Raw genomic sequence first — 14,913 nt, 5'->3', positions numbered from 1 at the left:
TAAACATGATAAATGTAATAAGCATATCCTGTTTTCTATTGTAACAGTAGGATCCCATCCAGCCAGGTAATCGTGTTATTGATCAGTTATCAAGTGCCTGTTTTCCGAAAGGGAAAATAAAGCAAATGCCATTCAGTTTCCAAGGCCAGAGAAAAGCATATTCTCAATGCACTTCAATTTCACTGATTTTTCTCTTCTTTTAGATGCCACTTTCCTGGGTTGTTAGTCATGAGTCTGAAATGAATGTAGTTATAACGAATTTTGCCTGGTATCAGAGCATTCATCAGAAAGATTGTTGTATGTCAGGTTCAGCCTATGTGCAGGAGCTGTGAACTCCCACAGGAACAAAATGCCTTTGCATAACTTGTTCTCTGGGGATATAAACCTATGGGAGAATAGCAGTTATTAGTTAAAGAGAAAAAAGACTGATTCACTAAGATACTACAGAGATACATAGCAGGATTGTGTGTATTACAGTATGTCAGACAAGACACAAGACTTTGCTAGAGAAAGGTAAATAACATTTACTTTACCTTCTACCATTGTTTTCATACCAGACACTTGTTTCTGGATCCTTTAGGGCTTCTGGGGTGGAAGTTGAGAAATTATTCGGTTAATGTCAGACCTGGAAAAGTGATGAAATACCTTTTAGCAGCTACACTATGTCACTGTGCCAGTCTAAGAAGCTGGCCTTGGCCTGCTGCCAGGTGGTGTTCTGTCCTTTAGTAGATGATCCAAGTTTTAGATCTTTATGCAGTATACATGTAATGACAAAAGTTTTACTAAGAGGAATAGTTCAATTTTTAAATCCACCTTTTTTCCTCCTACTCCCCCAGAGCTGTGACTGAGAGTATAAACCAGCTCATCACCCTGTGCACCCAACAAGCTCCCGGGCAGAAGGAATGTGATAATGCACTCAGAGAACTGGAGGTATTTTACTATATTTCGAAAGTTCTTATAAATAAAAGTGGGCCCCACATGTTTGTTTCCCTTGTATTCTGTGTCTGAATAGCTCCTGTCCTCCCACTTTATCTATGGCAGGGGTTTTAACTGTGTACAAGGTGAGCATGGAACCCATAAAAACATCTGGTAGGTTTGGCCAGAATGAAATTTGCTAGCCTGTCCCCATCTCCTGTGTCCTGCCCTCCAAAGATACACTTTAGTCCGTACTATTCATACTGACTGTTACTTAAGGAAGAATCATGACAAGACAGACCTTTCTACTACCACCAGTGCACTGGAGGGAGCTGCAATATCTTGGTTTTTCCACTTGCAAGAAGTTGTTACTGACAACCCACTTTAGGATGATGTTTGCTATCTTCTACCTTGACCTTTCTCAGTGTAGATTTTTAATGCCTTGTTTCTGCCTTCCCTGTCAAACTGATGCCATGTGTGTGTCAGTACAGGCTCTTGCAAGATGTGTTCTTGAACCTGAGTGAAAGGTTTGGCTGGCTAAATAATGGGTCAGTTGAAAGACCTCCACTGATCACAGACAGGGCCACTTCAGTAGGAGGAAATAATCTTTTAATTTAAACTAGATATTTTTTGTTTACTCTTAAGGTCAAAACATCAAGGAGTGACTGGCCTGTGTGGAGAGCATAAAATGCCATTAAGCTTTTTCTTTCTAGCCCTTAGTATCACAAGGATACAAAAGTCATTCCAGGATATTGTGATTTTTCTTAGTATGCAAGTCCATATTGATTTCACTTTCATCAGAAGGAGTAAAAGTCTTTTCTGCATATTTGGCAGTAAAATAGTGTTCCTTAACACTTGAAAAAAGGTGTGCTACAGATATTTTTATGTATAAAAGAATTAGCCTCCTGCATTTTGCAGCTTTTACAGGTTTTTTTATCTAACTGCATTCATTCTTCTCAATGAATACGTGACTGATTGTTACATTGTTGTATTCAGGACTCAGAATCACCTCAAAAAAAGAAATTAAACCCAAGTCTATGTAGTTTCCTGACAGAAAATTTTCCTGTGTTGGGGGAATCTGTTGGCACTGTAAGAGACAGGCAGGTGTTGGATGTGTATTCAGTTCCGTGCCCCTTTGTGTTTCCAGAAAATGCTCAACAAATGGCAGCTGTTTTTCTTATCACTTATTTAAATCTGTTTATGAAATTTAAAGTAGTACTGAAAACATGTGTTACACTGTTGACACCTGACAGAAAACCAGATTGCCTCATGTCAAGCTGAGCACTTCTGACCATATATTACTCATCACAAACAGGAGGTAACCTGAACTTCCAAGAGATTGGAGGTACACAAACATGGAGTTCCCACAGCTCAGCTCCCGTGGGTGTGGTTTCCTGCATGGCACACCCTCGGGGAGTGTGTAGCTTTGGTTGCTTGCTGGAGACAAACATATAAGATTAGCTTAGGGATAAGCAGAATAGGCATGATGGTCTGTGTTCTTCCCAGCTCAGTATTTCAGACTTTGTCAATAATCAGTTGCTTTCATTATTTCAGACTGTTAAGGGAATGCTGGATAACCCAAATGAGCCTGTGAGCGATCTCTCATATTTTGATTGTATTGAGGGAGTCATGGAAAACTCCAAGGTAATTTCTTTTTCCCATCTCTGTGTCAGTTATAAAGTGTGTTTAGATTTTCAAAAGTTTCCACATGCATATTGAATGTTAAAGGTGCAGTCAGTGTTTATAGCTAAAATATCTGCTACACTCCTTGAAAAACTCTGCCTGAGATAGATCTCTTACAGGTAATTTCAGGTTTTGGTCACTCAGAAGGTGTATTGCCTCAGTAAGAAATTTTAAATTAAGTGACTGGTACACAGTGCTCTGAAAGCTTCTCCTCTGTCCCTTCCTCTCCTGTGCACTAGACAGCATTTCATACTTTGGGTGCTGTATTTTGACTGCAGCTATGTTAGAACAGCCCAAGGCACAAATGGGAGGGCTTGCCAATGAAATCCCATTGTGTTGTGCTGTGCAGAACAGCTTTGCCAAATGTCTGAGCAGTCCAGACACCCCACTACATCAGAAAACCTGTGGGGAAACCTCTCAGTTACTTTTAATCAAACTCTGCTGTACATCTTCCTTTGAAGCTGGCTTTTGTGTCTGTATTATTTGATTTGTTGGAATTGTCTCATATTCCTTCTTCTGTAAAAGAAAAAGGAAGTACCTAATGGATGTGTGTCATCTTGCATCTAATGCTCTACTGCAGTCAGAGCTCATTTTGAATTTTAAATCCAAGAGAACTGGGACATAATGTGGGAATTCATGTGCATTCTGACACTGAGATGGTTCCAGAAGTCTAGGTGCAGTTTCATTCCCACTGAGCTTCCGTGACTTTGGTTACAAAGATGATCCTGTAGGTGTCAACAGCATATGCAGGCTGTCATGCACTGTTCTGCAGTCTGTGAAATGCACCTAGTGCCAGGTTAGCTGTTATGACTAATGGATGGCAGCAAAATTAATGAGGGGTTATTCTGTACCCTCTTGGTCATCTGAGCTGCAGCAGTGCTTCTGCTCCCTGCCAGTCCAGTGTTGGTGTCCATGCCTGATCCCTCACACCATACAGAGCAATGTGCCCAGTTCTGTGGAGTCTAAAAATTCTGAAGCGAAGTCCACGGGGTTTGTGGGCCAAAATTGGTTTCAGGCCAGCAATTGCTTGCCTCTAAGTGGTAGGGATGCATATTTGGAAGATAACTTTGTTTTTTAATTTCTGAGGTTCTTGGAGAATCAATGGCAGGCATTTCCCAGAATGCAAAAACTGGGGATCTTCTAGTCTTTGGAGAATGTGTTGGAGTTGCTTCCAAGGCTCTTTGTGGCCTCACAGAGGCAGCAGCTCAGGTAAGAGACTAAAAGCTGTAAAGCAATTAAGTTTTTTATTTTTTAGCAAGCTCATGTTCTGGATTTGTAATCTTAAATTCACTTCCTTGTGGGCAAGCAAGTGATGACTTTGTATTACACAGCGCCTTCTGTGTAGATCCCAGAAATTTCACAAACTGCAGGAGGAGCAGAGTTCAATAAAATGAGTATTTTCCAAGGAAGGGAAATGCCATCTAGAAGGAAGCTTTGCTGAGGATAAAGCAAAGCTGCAACATATGGAATTCATGTTTGCAGCTCAAGCTCAGAACTATTATATCATAGAGAAATGCACAAAAAAGCCACAGTTAAAAGTAATGAATCAAGTTCTGGTTTGTAGAAGTTCTTAAGGAGCATTACAAATTTCAGACATTGGAACTGAGAAGAAACTTGTTTCAACTGTTCAGATACTTTTGGAATAACCAAAATTCTGAATTAGGGTCTGATCTCTGTGGTTTCACTGATCTGATAACTGAGTGAACTATAAAGAGCTGATAGTCACCTTGGTGAAGGATTTGGCTGTGGGGGATCGTGCTCTGCATCTGAAAACCTCTTCTTGATTTCCCCAAATGTGTAATGTCTTGGTATGGACTAAATCTCCTCCATATCTAACTCTGAGTTGCCTTACTGGCATATTAAGGTGACAGATGATTCTATCTGTATTAGATATGAGGAATTTTCATGTCTGATTGTGACAGTTCAGATCAGTTGTGGTTGTTGAGAGGCATGAAACTTATAACTGAGAGAGGAGGTAAGGTTGGCCATCAGACACCTTGAGCTGCAGTGAGACCAGCAGCTGCAGGCCTGAGAGGACCTGCACTCAGCAGAAGTGTCTTTGCTGGATTGCTTCTGTAGTCTTGACAAAAACCTCCACTGCCTCCAACCGTGGCTAACACAGTAAATCATTTGCCAGTACCTGCAATCTTTAAAGCTCTCTCCATTGGCTGTGCAAGCGACAGGCAATATTTTTAGGGACAGCAGTTGTCTAAACAGTGGACTATTAGTTTTGTTTCAACTGATTAAATTTCTCAAGTGTAAGGGTTTGTTTTCTTGGTTTCAGTGGGTTCTGGAGATGTACTGCTAAAAACAAATGGTAATTGTATTTCACAGTATGATTTCTGAATAATCTCTGACCACCATGTGCTATGACATATGGCCAGCTTACCAGAGATCCTAGGCACAATTACCATGATTTATTAGGATTGTTTTCTTCTTTTTGCCATTTGTAGGCTGCTTACCTGGTCGGTATCTCAGATCCAAACAGCCAGGCTGGTCAGCAGGGCCTCGTTGACCCAATTCAGTTTGCCCGTGCCAACCAAGCGATCCAGATGGCTTGCCAGAACCTGGTGGATCCAGCGAGCAGCCCATCCCAGGTGACTTCAGGGGACTGCAGGGAGACACCCCTGTTGGGACATGGGACTTTGCTTTGGTTCCTGTCCAATCCAAGGAGTTTTGGTTTGATTGTTGCCTGGCTTTGGACACTGACATTGCAGAGCTGCAGTGTGGTTACTGTCCCACAGTAACCTCATTGTGCCTGCTCCGTGCTGGTTTTTACAGGTCCTAAACACTGTGGTTTAAGACATTGTGCCTGTTCTGTGCTGGTTTTTACAGGTCTTATCAGCTGCCACCATCGTGGCCAAACACACGTCTGCTCTGTGCAACGCCTGTCGCATTGCTTCATCAAAAACAGCAAATCCCGTTGCCAAGAGACACTTTGTGCAATCTGCCAAGGAAGTTGCAAACAGCACTGCTAACCTGGTTAAAACTATCAAGGTACAAATGCTGCTCAGTCGTGCTGTCTTCTTCCTTTGTCATTTAGAGGGTTTTCTCGTTTAGTTTTTTCCCCCCGTTGAGAAAAAATCAGAACAGTTATAAATATCTTCTTATATTCTTGGGTATGCATGCTTTAAAAAATTACTAATTAAATTTTTGAAGATCTGAATTGGAAAACATGTTCAATGGTGTAACTGCTGAATTCAAGTTGAAAAAAACTGGGCAGTTTTAGTATTAGGGGAGGCAGCTGGCCCATCCAGTGTGATGGGATTGATGTATTTGATGAGCTTGCACCATAAGAATAATCTGCAAACAACTGAATGGGAAGGTTTTTAATGGTGTTAAGTTCTCCAGTATATGGAGGGTTTTGGAGCTGTTTCTAGCAACTTTAACTTATCAGTAGAGGAAAAAAAAGGAAGTAAATAATAGTGAGAACCAAACAGAAGCCATTTATGTTGCTGGTAGTCTCCTGTTAATAGTAAACTTTTATTTTCCGGATTCCTTCCAGCAGTTTGGTAGGGGGTGGGTTTTTTTCATGCAAGCAGAAGTAATACTTGTGAAGCTGTGGAGAATTCACAATTCTGAACCTTTCTGGAAGCCATTAACCAATCTAATCTGATTTCATTAGCTGAAATGCTTATTCTGAGATTGTGAGAGAGATCAGTTGACTTGGGTGAAAATGAGAGCAATATATTACTCATTTGCTTAAAATAGAAATAACAAAAAATTTTCAAAATCAGCCCATAGGAAACAGCCACCTTCACAAACCACAAGGTGGGCATTACCCCCTTCCACCTTTGGAGTGTGAGATCCTGGGACACTTGGGAGACTCATCAGAGTGCAATGACAGAAAACCTGCAGCAGTTTAAAGTTTAGGGTCAGTAACCAGCTGAGGCAGGAAACACTCCTAGAAGATCACATTCTTTGCATCAATCTTGTTTGTGAAGAGGCTTTCAAATACCCTCAACATGCAGTGGTTTAAAACTAGGAAGACTTGAGCCATCTTCCTTCCATTTTGCTAAAGAAACCTGTTCAGACAGAGCTCAATCCTGATTTCATTTCCAGGCACTGGATGGAGATTTCTCGGAGGAGAACCGCAACAAGTGCAGAATTGCCACTGCACCTTTAATAGAGGCTGTGGAAAATTTGACAGCATTTGCTTCAAACCCAGAATTTGTCAGCATCCCAGCACAGATCAGCACTGAGGTAAGGCAGGGTACTGCATTTCCATCCTCCAAAAGCTGAAAATGCTGAATTAATCACATGTTGGGAGACAGTGAGTGTAAAGACCCCAAAATATTTCCTTGGGTTTCTGGGTTGTTCACAGGGCATTCTGCTGTCTTGTGTTTAACCTCTGACCTCGACTTTTCTACCAGTAGGATACACAGTTTGGCTACAGTAAGTGCTGCAAGTCTGCTGTTAGCAAAGCCATACAGCACAGGGAATTTGCATGTTTTAGTATCTGGGTCCTTCCATGCAATACAATAGTAAATATCCCTTTCATTTTCCCTCAAGAGCAATTTTAAGAAATGGAACCTAGTTAGTTCTGGCAAGAATCAAAGGGGTATTGCTGGGTTTATTCCTTTTTGCCCACAAGTTCTCCATCCTCAAACTGTGTAACTATAGCAGAGTAGAATGTGAAGAGACTAATAAAGGATTTGCTGGGTTTGGGGTTTTTTCACAGGGAAAAGAAAAAAGCAAACCCCTCAAGCTCTGCAAAAGCTTTGGAGTAGAGGTCATGTGTTGTTACTGGCCCTCCTGCTTTTTGTCAGGCTCTGATCCAGATGGCAGTATCAGATGATGCAGCAGCTGTTGCAGTCTTACAGCTGTGGGGCTGTAACTGAAATCTAAATGTGTCTTCCAGGTCTGTGGTACCTGGGTTTATCAGATTATAAAATAAAACAGATACACAGATGATAACCCAGTCAAGAGTCATCAGTCATCACTTGGAGTTAGTAATCTGACTGGGGAAAGGACACATCTGTTGATGACAACAATTTTTGTGACAAAGCTTATTTTCAGTGATATTTCTGTAGTCTGCAACTAGACAAGTGTCATTGTTTCTCTTGTTTCTCAGCTGGAAAATGCATTTCTCAACTTGAGATATGCTTCTTAAGTATGTCTCAGAGAAAGCTGTTGGACTGATTATTTTTGTTCTATTTCTGTGTTGACTATCTGTCAATATAATAGGAGGAGATTATGATTCCATTTTAATGCTGTTAATTAAATGGACTTTTAGGAGCAGAAAGTGTGGATGAATTCGAATAATAATTCAAATGTTCTTCCTGTTGTTATACCTTCCTGACCACAGGGATCACAAGCTCAGGAGCCAATTCTGGTTTCTGCTAGGACAATGTTGGAGAGTTCATCTTTATTGATCAAAACTGCCCGTTCTCTGGCTATCAATCCCAAAGACCCTCCTACCTGGTCTGTACTAGCAGGACATTCCCATACAGTCTCAGATTCTATCAAGAGTCTTATTACCTCTATCAGGTATGTCTTTTGTAGCAATTGAGCAACTGTTCATAAAGAAAAAATGCCATATGGCCATTAGCACTGTGTTATTTTTCACTGATGGAAATTACTCTGTGATGCACACTATCTCCCTAGTTACACTGGGTGTTTGATGACTGCAGCACCCTGCAGCACAGGGCTGCTGTGTGTTTGTGTTCTGTTCTCCTTCTCTGGTTCCACCCACAATTCACTCTAAGGTAAATGTAATAAAGAATGCTGTGAAACATGAACACCAGCTAATACTACCTCTGTGTAGATCGTGTGTCAACATGCAATATGTGAGAAATAGCTTTTTTCTTTTTTTTTAAGTGGTTCTGTGTGCATTCAGCAAAGGCCCTGCTCCTTGCCATTGTGCTCAGTTGAGTGTCTGTGTCTTGCAGGGACAAGGCTCCAGGACAGCGTGAATGTGATTTCTCCATTGATGGCATCAACAGGTGCATCAGGGACATTGAGCAGGCCTCGCTGGCTGCTGTGAGCCAGAGCCTGGCCACCAGGGATGACATCTCTGTGGAGGTGAGGCAGAGAGCAGGCACAAACACTGGAGTGCTGGACACCCTGCTGCTCAATCTCAGCACAATCCACTGCCAGTGACGGGAGAAGTGTCCTTACTGGGGTCTTTCTAGGCAAAGTCATACACAGACAAAAGTGTATCACTTCTTCAAAGATCCTAAAATCACCAGGGAATAGTAGGGGTGAAAGCAGTTATTTTTTACTGCCACCCACGTATTACTCTTACTTCCTATGCTGCTATGACAGACTGATAGAGTTTTTGTGGTGCCTTGCCATGTGGAAGCCAGGATTAGTTTCTGAAGATTCTTAATAAATTTGTTTCTGAAGCTGCTCTATTACTAGAAGTCCATTGACATAAATGTCAATGTTCTTTTTTCTTAATGCCCACTTTGTCCTTTAGTAAGTGAAATTTGAAGTTGATATTGATATGTTCCCTTTAAGAAAGCTTCCTTCTCTGCTCTCTTCAGTGTCTCAACTCATGTTGAGATTCTCATCTTGCTATTTATGTCTTTTCACACTGTTGCTTCTTGAAATGACATGTTTATTAGAGTGGTTCCTTTGGGCTGTAACACTGCATACTAGAAACATGTCAGACCAAATGAAGCTGTGCAAAAGAAGTCATTGCAGGAAATATGTTATCATTCATTTTAATTGAAATGAAGTTATTGTGTTCACCATGTCAAACTGAAGTTAATGTTACCAAAAATGGCATTTATAAAGCGGAAAAGGAATGTAACAAAGGGCAAAAATTTTTTTTTTTCTCTTGCCTCTCATGAGAGTGACCTTAATCCTGATGGCTGCCAAGATGTCAAGTGCCTCTGAATTAAAAGCCATTATTTGTCTTGACCAGGCCACTAATATGCTTTTAATATGTTTACTCCTGTCTTGCAGATTGTATTCAGGAGGTCACTCCTCACCTCTGTCCTTCAGAGATGTGACATTTTTCCTTTGCCTTTGTCCCACTTGCTTCAAAATCTGTGGCAGAATTTTTGTTCTTGCATTGTATTTTTTGCTTTGAAAAATGTTTCTTCACACTTAAATCAGTGCTCCTGACAGTTTTCTGATTGGTGCAGTGATACTAAATCTTTGTCAGTGCAAAAATAGCTTGGGAGGTGTCAGGGGAGCCCTTAATCACAGTGAGAAGGAACACCTAGCCCTGAGTTTGCTGGTGTCAGCACTCTCTCCCCAGATCTGTCATATAAACCTAAGAGGAGCAGGCTCATCTCAGGGTTGCTGTTGTTGAAAGAGGATAAGGGAGAAGAAATGAGCCAGTGTGTGAGGAAAACTAGCAGTGTGGATTCCTGCATTCTGCCATAGCAGGTCACTTGAACAGCTTTGAGCTTGTTGACTGGTCCAAGGATGATTGTCTAGTGTGGTACAACTGGATGAGAGAACAGCTGTGATAGCAACTGACAATTTCCCTTTCTTTTAGGCTCTACAGGAGCAGCTGACATCAGTTGTACAGGAAATTGGCCACCTCATCGATCCCATAGCCACTGCAGCTCGGGGAGAGGCAGCTCAGCTGGGGCACAAGGTACTGTCCTGCCATGACAAAGGCTTTTGAAATCTTGGACAGCTGAATGTTAGGGAAGACCCCAATTTGATGGCAGTTTCCCTTCCTATGGGAGAGCAGAAGAACACATTTGTAATAAGAAAAAAAAAAAAAAAAGGAGTTTTTAAATACTCAGAGCCAAGACCAAAAAAACCTTTTTACAATTTTGGCCAGAGGGAAGAAATTCTTATTGAGGTTTTTGGTTAGGGGCTTTGTGTAAATGTCTCTCTCTCTCCTCTGTTATATGGAGTATAAGTAGAGTCAAACTCATGCTTGTAGGATGTCTGTCCAAAAACACAAATGTTAGAACACACATACCAAAACTATATTTACCATGGTTATTGCAAGATTCAGAAGTTTCTCACATAGCAAGTTCTCATCCTGTATATTCTTCAGAGTAAAAACTGCAGAAGCAACAAAGATTGAGAGGCTCCTCCCTTGCCCAGAGGAGATGCTTTTCAGGGGTGCTCTTGAATAGCATGTGGCTCCTGTGGCAGTCTTGAACAGTTTCATGTAACCTCAAGGGACCATGTGCTTCTGGAGGAGGAGACCTGTGGCTTTGCCAAGGAGTTGGGCAGTGAGGGGAGACCCAATCCCTGGGCATGTGATCCAAGCCTAGTGCTGTACAGTGCAGAAGCATTGTGCTCCTTGAGCTAACCCACATCCCAGTGGTAAGCAGGGAATGTGTTTTCTCTGTTTCACCTGAGCAGTGTGGTTAATGGCTTTCTGGGGCTGTTCTGGCTTTCTTAGGTAACACAGCTGGCAAGTTACTTCGAACCCCTTGTTTCAGCTGCAGTTGGTTTGGCATCCAAGACACTGAATCATCAACAACAGATGACCGTGTTGGACCAGAGCAAGACTCTAGCAGAATCTGCCTTACAGATACTGTATGCTGCCAAAGAAGGGGGAGGAAACCCCAAGGTAAGGTGGTTGTGTGGCATTAAGGGTGAGAGAAGAAAACAAGTATGGCAGAACACCCAGCACATACCTGTTGTACAGTCAAGGGATTTGTTCGCAGCCAGTGACAGCTCTCATGGTGTCTCCTGAGAGTGGAAACATTTCTCCAAGACAGGACTGCAGTCTTCTCACAGCATCGTCTCAGGGGACACAAAGTCAGGGTATGACAGCAGCAATCTAGGCTCTCATAGAGAAAGCAAGTGGTTAAAAAGCAGGGCTTGTCTGGTGCATGGCCCAATGGTTTGGGGACCCTTGGCAGCAAAGAGCAGCATTACACAGCATTACGTAACTCAGGTGTAATTTGTGCCTTATAGAGAGCTGCCATTTTTAGAGGACATTTAAAAGACTGTGGCACCTGAGGCTGAAAGTGTTGTGTGCCACAGCTCCTTGTAGGAGTTACCAAGTTTTGTTCTGTCTGCTTTGCTGCAGTGTTTTACTTGTCATCTTTGCCCAGAAGTGTTAATTTCAGTGCCTTTACTGTTTTAATTTCTTACGCTTCTGATTCACACGTTGTTTTGCAGAGAAAACATCTCTGACTATCTCAGTTCTCTCGTTCTGTGTCCTCCAGGCATCTCACACTCACGATGCCATCACTGAGGCTGCACAGCTGATGAAGGAGGCTGTGGATGACATCATGGTCACTTTAAATGAAGCTGCAAGTGAGGTTGGCATGGTTGGAGGTATGGTAGACTCAATTGCAGAGGCAATGACCAAGGTGAGCATAGAAATAAACCCATTTCTCACTTTGTGTTTGAAAGCTGATCCACAGTGCAGAGCTTTGGACAAACTGGTGCTGATTTAATGGTCAGTCGTGAACTGTTGTCACAGGAAACCTGAAAATTATTTGATTTTGCATACTGTAAAATAAAACTGATGTGGGCCATGGTGCTCACGTTTCCAATGTACATGGTACCTGTCAGTAGAATTACTACAAAAGTTTGTTCAGTAATATTCTGGCATTTAACTATCGTCTTAGATCAAGTGACCTCTTACTTTTGCTTCCTTTTTTTCCCCTTATCTTTCATGTTAGTCTCTTAAATGAACAGCAGGCCAACCTTGAAGCAAGTTACTTTCAGAGAAGATGATGTCAAAGCCTGAAATGCTCTGCTGTGCTTTGTAATGCATTCTACTGAAGATGTATAGTTGCAAAGTGTACATAAGTTCAATCCAAATATTTTGCTCTTCCTATCCTGACATAAAGATTGAAGACTATAGCACTTAAAGAAATCTTACATTATCTTCTGTCATGAACATTTTGGTTTGTAACTGTTGCACCTTCCTTTCTCGATTAGCTGAGGAGATTGTTTGACCTTTGATGAGAAGTAAACCTCATGCTCAAAAACTGTACTTTGCACTGTACATTCTCTGCATCTTCCATGCTCAGAACCTGGGCTCAAGTATTTGCTGAGCTTCTTTGGTGCATCCTGGTGCACTATTTTCACTTGTGTGTCTTGAGAGAGGAGATGACAGAATTGAATATATAATACAATGTTACCGTTGCCAGTAAAGTATGCTGTTTATTGTGACTTTTTAATGCTGTGGTTTTCCCTCTGTCTTGCAGCTGGATGAAGGTACACCTCCAGATCCAAAAGGAACTTTTGTTGATTATCAGACCACGGTGGTGAAATATTCTAAAGCCATTGCTGTTACAGCACAGGAAATGGTAAGAAGCTACCTTAGCAGGGTCCAAACTCGGTGTACATAAGGAACATGGAATTACCTGTGCAGTGTTGAGACACTCTTGATCATCAAATTTTCAATAATCTCTTCTGGGGTAATGGAGCAAAAGGAGTGATGGTCTTGTTGACTTGACTCTTGCATCTTAGAGGTATTATCATACCACTCTACAGGAGGAGCCCTGGATTATATTGTGGCCTTTCTGCACAAAAGTTCTTTATTTGGCTCATTTTTGAGGAGATGTAAAAGGAAAACCACATGTTTTTTCATCAGCCCATTTAACTGGGCTGGAATGCCACCTTTTGTTTATCAATGACTTTGGGATACTTTTTCACACTTACTGTTTCATGTAGCCAGTCAAATAACATCAGTGTTTTCAGAGCTCTATATAATGCTTCATGAATGAATACAGATCAACATCCCACACTGTCCTTTTCTTTCATTTCTATGACTCACCTGGGTTTAAAAAAAGAAAAAAGTGAAACCTGTTGAATTGAGATTTTTCTTGACTTGTTTCACAGTAATGCAATAATGTGTCTTCCCTTGGAACAGTACAGTGGTTTCTAGCTTGTTGTTGAGAGAGTGGAGGTGACTGTTCATGCGTGCTACACACAGGATTTTTCACAAAGTTGATTGCTCTTGCAGTCAAGACAGGTCCATGATTCTGCTATCTATGACAGTAGAAATTCGTCTAAAGACTAGTTTTATCCCAGGAATGGACCTCCATTGCTTTTACTTATATTATTTTAGACAGAAGAATTATCTCTTAAAAGATAGGCATTTTCTAAAGAGACATTCAGTTACTTGTACTGACATTTTACTGAGACACATTCTGTGTCATCCTGCCTATATCTTCTCCATCCTGTTCCCTCATCTGAGATGTGTTTTGCATTGGTCCTCAGATTTTTTCCATTTCTGTGCTTCCACGTCTCAGCTGAGGCTGATGGGGATTAGCTCACCTCTGACAAAGTAAGGTGGCTGTGACACACAAACCCTGCTTTCCTTCCCAGTCTGAATAACTGTGCCTGGCCAATGGCCCTTCTGTGTCAAAGAGTGAAGTATTGGCTCTAACTGCTGCTCTTGGATTCCTCAGTATCTGCAGCAACTGCCCAGTTGCCATGACTCTAATAAAGCATGTTTGCTTGAGTTTCCTCTGGAGTTCTTGCTGGAGGACACGTCCCTTCCATGGCAAGCAGATTACCCCATTTTATCAGCGTGGCCAAACAGATGAGTGTGCTTCTAATCTGGGGTGTATTAACAAATTATTCTCATGCCTGTCAATTTTCTGTTTCTCTTGCCTGTGTTCTTTTTTCAGATGACTAAGTCGGTTACTAACCCGGAGGAGCTGGGAGGACTTGCGTCGCAAATGACCAATGACTATGGGCATTTGGCTCTCCAGGGCCGAATGGCTGCAGCTACGGCAGAACCAGAGGAGGTCTGCAGCTTTTAGACCTCTTTATTCTCTGTACACGGTGGTGCTAACAAGGCTCTGCTTTTACTGTGAAGAGCACAGTAAAGGTGACAAGCCTTGTTATAAGAATTGCCCAGTCAAAGAACAGAAACCCTTTGTCAAAACTTCTGTCTGGCTTTAGAAAGAAAAACCTTGGGGTAAAAGTGGATAATTCCATAGACCACAACAGAATCTCCTAAATTACTTGGGGCTTTCACTTACAGGCAACTTGCAAATACAATGAAAACTCTTAAAACTCTTACCTTGTTACTATGTGGCTTTCCTTCAATCTTGCATGTTTTGACAAGTTAGAAATATTTATATGCTTTTTTTATCTTGCCTGTAAGTGGTTTTAAGTATAACTTGCTATTTTGAAAGTGAGATTCATGCAAGCAGTTGGGGCACAAGTGTCTTTTGCTGAAGGACATCCTCCATAGCTCAGAGTTGGAATGTCATGGGAGAAGTATCTTACTTGCCTCGTGCTAAGTGAGGAGGACAGGCTGCTCACCTCAGTTGCATTAACCTGTTGTGGGAGTTGCTGCACCTTCTCTGAGCACAACTGCATAGCCCTTTCACCCCTCTCTTCTTACTGGAGCACAGACAAATGTTGTCAAGATGGGGTAGAGGGTATCTCGCCTTCTCCAGATCTATCAGATTA

The 14,913-nt window shown here is 41.7% G+C and overlaps 1 protein-coding gene across 6 annotated transcripts in view; it reads left to right on the top strand.

Moving 5' to 3' along the window:
- The window catches only part of TLN2 (talin 2), a 142,519-nt gene that overhangs the window by 98,569 nt on the left and 29,037 nt on the right, over window positions 1-14,913 (top strand). For all 6 annotated transcript variants that reach the window (XM_059858121.1, XM_059858122.1, XM_059858120.1 and 3 more), the window contains 13 exons: window positions 837-930; window positions 2,470-2,559; window positions 3,685-3,807; window positions 5,052-5,195; window positions 5,434-5,595; window positions 6,661-6,801; window positions 7,907-8,088; window positions 8,490-8,622; window positions 10,052-10,153; window positions 10,922-11,092; window positions 11,697-11,843; window positions 12,690-12,791; window positions 14,121-14,240. In XM_059858121.1, coding sequence (XP_059714104.1) covers window positions 837-930; window positions 2,470-2,559; window positions 3,685-3,807; window positions 5,052-5,195; window positions 5,434-5,595; window positions 6,661-6,801; window positions 7,907-8,088; window positions 8,490-8,622; window positions 10,052-10,153; window positions 10,922-11,092; window positions 11,697-11,843; window positions 12,690-12,791; window positions 14,121-14,240 — 1,711 coding nt within the window. The remainder of the gene's footprint in view (window positions 1-836; window positions 931-2,469; window positions 2,560-3,684; window positions 3,808-5,051; window positions 5,196-5,433; window positions 5,596-6,660; window positions 6,802-7,906; window positions 8,089-8,489; window positions 8,623-10,051; window positions 10,154-10,921; window positions 11,093-11,696; window positions 11,844-12,689; window positions 12,792-14,120; window positions 14,241-14,913) is intronic.

The sequence above is a fragment of the Haemorhous mexicanus genome, chromosome 13, assembly GCF_027477595.1.
Source record: "Haemorhous mexicanus isolate bHaeMex1 chromosome 13, bHaeMex1.pri, whole genome shotgun sequence".
NCBI lineage: Eukaryota > Metazoa > Chordata > Aves > Passeriformes > Fringillidae > Haemorhous > Haemorhous mexicanus.
This window is presented reverse-complemented; position numbering and strand designations above follow the sequence as displayed.